This window comes from Mandrillus leucophaeus, unplaced genomic scaffold (genome assembly GCF_000951045.1).
Source record: "Mandrillus leucophaeus isolate KB7577 unplaced genomic scaffold, Mleu.le_1.0 Scaffold109, whole genome shotgun sequence".
Classification (NCBI taxonomy): Eukaryota; Metazoa; Chordata; class Mammalia; order Primates; family Cercopithecidae; genus Mandrillus; species Mandrillus leucophaeus.
Genome location: NW_012099098.1, coordinates 2,860,591 through 2,864,178, shown reverse-complemented (window position 1 = coordinate 2,864,178; position 3,588 = coordinate 2,860,591). Strand labels below are relative to the sequence as shown.

Below are 3,588 nucleotides of genomic sequence, written 5' to 3'. Positions count from 1 at the left end.
CCGACTGCCCGCATCCCGCCGTCTGCGAGGGCTGCCAGCGGCCCATCTCCGACCGCTTCCTGATGCGAGTCAACGAGTCGTCCTGGCACGAGGAGTGTTTGCAGTGCGCGGCGTGTCAGCAAGCCCTCACCACCAGCTGCTACTTCCGGGATCGGAAACTGTACTGCAAACAAGACTACCAACAGTAAGCGTCTCTCGTCCTCCTTCCCCGCCACCGCCCGGCACTCGAGCCCGGTCAGCCCCCTGCCGGGCCCGGCCCTCGCCCGCTCTGCCGCCGGCTCTGTGCGCGACTGGGCCAGGCAGTTCCAAGGGTTCTGAGAGCTGCGCGTCTTGGGGCTGGGGCGGACCAACCCAGCCCAGCCGGCACTGATGGGGTCCTGGGAGCCTCCGGACGGCCCGCAGTTGCCATCGGTTGTCCCGGAATCCTGCGCTGGGCCGGCTGAGGGATTTGGTGCCTGGGTCCTGGGATGTAGGGTCTGGCCCTACGGAGGCCTGAATTGGGAACCCAAACTTTATTTCCAGAGGAAAACAGTGCTTTAGGGAGCCAGGCCTGGCGGACTGCTTCAAGGGCCTGGTGTGTGGGGGTTTGGGATTCCTGGAGCCTGGAGCCAGGAACCAGGAGCCGGGAGGTGGAGCGCTGGGCACTGAACGGCCTGAGCCGCAAGGGAGGCCCCCTTTCTGTCAGGCTCCCTGCTGCACTTTTAGTCCCTGATGGAGAGAAAAGAATGTCCATATTCCCCAAACCGTTCCATGCGGGAATTTTGCACTTGGCAATTTTCGTTGGTTGGAGAAGCATTCTAGGAAGAGGACCTCAAAAGGTGGCAAGTTACAATCTGGGGCTCCCAATGGGAGTGAGGAGCTGACCCAGTCAGCCCTCCCTAGAAGGCCTCCTTTCTGGTAGTGTGTATTAGGAGGGGGTTGGCCCGCTCTGCCCTGGTACAACCCAAACCTCAGGGCTGAGGCCAGAGATGTGGGTTGAGCCTTTCTTGCTAACTAGTTCTTAGCTGAGACTGGATTTGTATGGCCGGGGTTGGGGACAGATAACAGTACATGCAGGCTTTTTCTTTTGACCTGCTAGGTTTTCTGCCTGGCACTGCAATTGGGAGGGAGGCAGTGAGAAGGCACAACTGAAAGAGGGGTGTGGGGATCCCCAAAGCCCTGTTGCAGACACAGTGGGTGCCTGCAAAAGTTTTTAATGATACCAGAAAACCGTCCTGGATGAGGCTGCAGAGCCGGTAGGCTGCTTAGGTGGTTTGGTGCTCAGAGAGGGCTGTGTATGCCCAAGCCTCCAGGGAAAGAAAAGCTGGGCTGCCGGCGCCTCGTGGTGAGTGCAACCTACGTGCTCTGCCCAGGGATTGTCCCCAAATCCAGGGCCTAGTGGAAAGCAGCCCAGCCCAACTGTTAAACTGAGGCCTGGGAATAGTGCAGGCCAGAGCCCTCGAGAGTGCGTCGGATTTTACCCCAAAAGGTTCTGGCTGTGCCTGGTGGTCTGGGGGCTGAGCCTGAGCTGCTTTTTGCACCTAGCTCTTTCTTCCAGCTGAGGGATCTTTGGGTAGAGATTGGAGTCCATTCAGAGGGTCAGCTGTTTTACTGGTCCCAGAGTGCAGCTGAGGCCTTCCTCTCAGTAGGAAGCACCCCAGATTTAGGCACACTGCCGTCAGTCGGCTTTGTGCTGTGCTCTGGACTAATATGATTCTAGTTCCCCGAGAGGGAGAGGCCGCCAGTCGGTTCAGCCACAGCCCAAGCATAGAGCAGCACAAATTGAATGGGGAAAATAGTTTGGGGTAGATGTGGCTGTGGGCTCTGGGCCGGCTAGAGGAGCCCCTCTGCCGGGTGCACCAGCCTCCAACCCCCTCCCCACCACGCCTTGCACCCCTGGCCACACTCTGCTTGCCTGACCCCAAGCTCTGGCAGTGCCACTTACACCCAGCTCAGCCACCAGCCTTGACGACAACACGGGGGGAAGGGGGCCCAGGAAACTAGAAACAGGCCTCCGAATCATTTGCACGGCTTAAGAGAAAAAACAAAACAAAACTTAATATGTTGAAAAGACTTTCCAATCGCTTGTACGTAGCCTCCCCTCCCCCTACTCGCCATAATTATTTATGGAGCTTCTATTTTTTTTTAAAAAAAAGGATACCCCCTGGTTCTTCAGGCACAGAATGGTAAAGTCATGAAATTTCAGCTGGATGTTACCTTAGGGATGAGCGGCTCACCCCCTCATCTTACAAAACAATTAAACATTAAACATTTGTGACTGCTTTGTCCAAAGTATATTTGTTTTAAAAAGAAAAAGAAAGTCACCTAAGAGCCGGCTTCCTCAGTGCAGTCCGGTGTGTTGGGAATGGTTTTTGGCACAGGGCGAATCTCAGGTCGGCAGACCTCACTCAGTCTGGATCCTGTGGGGCTGAAGCCTGGGGTGGGGAGTGCATTATTCTAACTGTGGACAGTTCACTCCTCCTCCCTCATTCCGTTTTTTCCAATAATGCCAATTAGGTATCTGTGTTAGGCCGGCCGGCAGGATGTGCTGGGGGTGGGGTTGTGGGGTGGTTGTTATCAAGACAATCTTGGGGACAAATACCCAGTGAGTCGTTTCACAGGGAGATGGAGCGCTGCTCCAGGCAGGCAGCAGCCCACTGGAAAGGGATGTTCTTTGCACAATAAAAAATTTTTTATTTACATTTCTTTTTTTCTTTGACAATTGCAGATGCATATTTATTTCATTTGTGCATAAATGCTTTTCAGACAAGAATCCAGGCAAGCGGGCACAGAAACGTGCCTTCTTGATTTTGTCGAGTCTGTGCGTCAGCGGTATTGGGAAATTAACAACCCCCCAACCAAACACAACTTCTGAAAAATGTGTCCTCACATTTTTCAACCTCACTCAACATGGTTGAGTTGCAGGGTTCCATCCTTAAAAAGAGGTTGCCGTTTTTAGTAAGTGCCTCTTCCTCCTTTCGATTTGTTCTCAAAGATCCCAGACTCCCAGAAGTGCCAAGTTCTTTTACGCACCACGGGGGTGATTAATTGACACTGGGGCACATTGAGCCGAATTTGATAAAAATCCTTTTGTACATCCTTGGCGGGCAGAACAGAGCGCTGGCCGTGGAGTTTGGGCATTTTCACTCTTAACTCCAAAACTCTCCTTTTTCCCCATGAGTGATTTTTGGGGGATCCTTCAACAACAACAACAAAAAAGCAGTCTTTTCGGACAGAAAACCGGTTAGGAAACGGAGAGGAAACGCAGCCTCCCCCAAATCAGGAACACCTCTCACCGTCCTCCACCGGAGAACAAATGAAAAATAAGGCACGTTCTCCCCTCCCATGTTTTTTTTCTTGGCGGCTTGGCCAAATAGAATTATGTAACTCTCTTTTCTTGCCGTCTGTCGCTCGTCTGGAAAGGGTTTTTATCCTGAAGAGGTGGAGAATTCCTGGAGGAGGCTCCGGAAGGGGGGAGGGTCGGTGGGAGAGTCCAAAAATCTGTCACAAAATGGAGTCTAATCGCTTGTAAGACAGCTCCCAGGTTTGGCGACCCGAGACCCGCTGGGGTGCAAGCGGGCGCCTTTGTGCACGGCGAGACGCGGGGCT

The 3,588-nt window shown here is 53.7% G+C and overlaps 1 protein-coding gene across 1 annotated transcript in view; it reads left to right on the top strand.

The window, feature by feature from the left end:
* Positions 1–2: 2 nt before the first annotated feature.
* The window catches only part of LMX1B (LIM homeobox transcription factor 1, beta), a gene marked incomplete at its 5' end in the record, with an annotated part of 83,310 nt that continues 79,724 nt past the window's right edge, over positions 3–3,588 (top strand). Inside the window, one exon of the mRNA XM_011988724.1 lies at positions 3–184. Within this exon, the coding sequence (XP_011844114.1) occupies positions 3–184 (182 nt within the window). The remainder of the gene's footprint in view (positions 185–3,588) is intronic.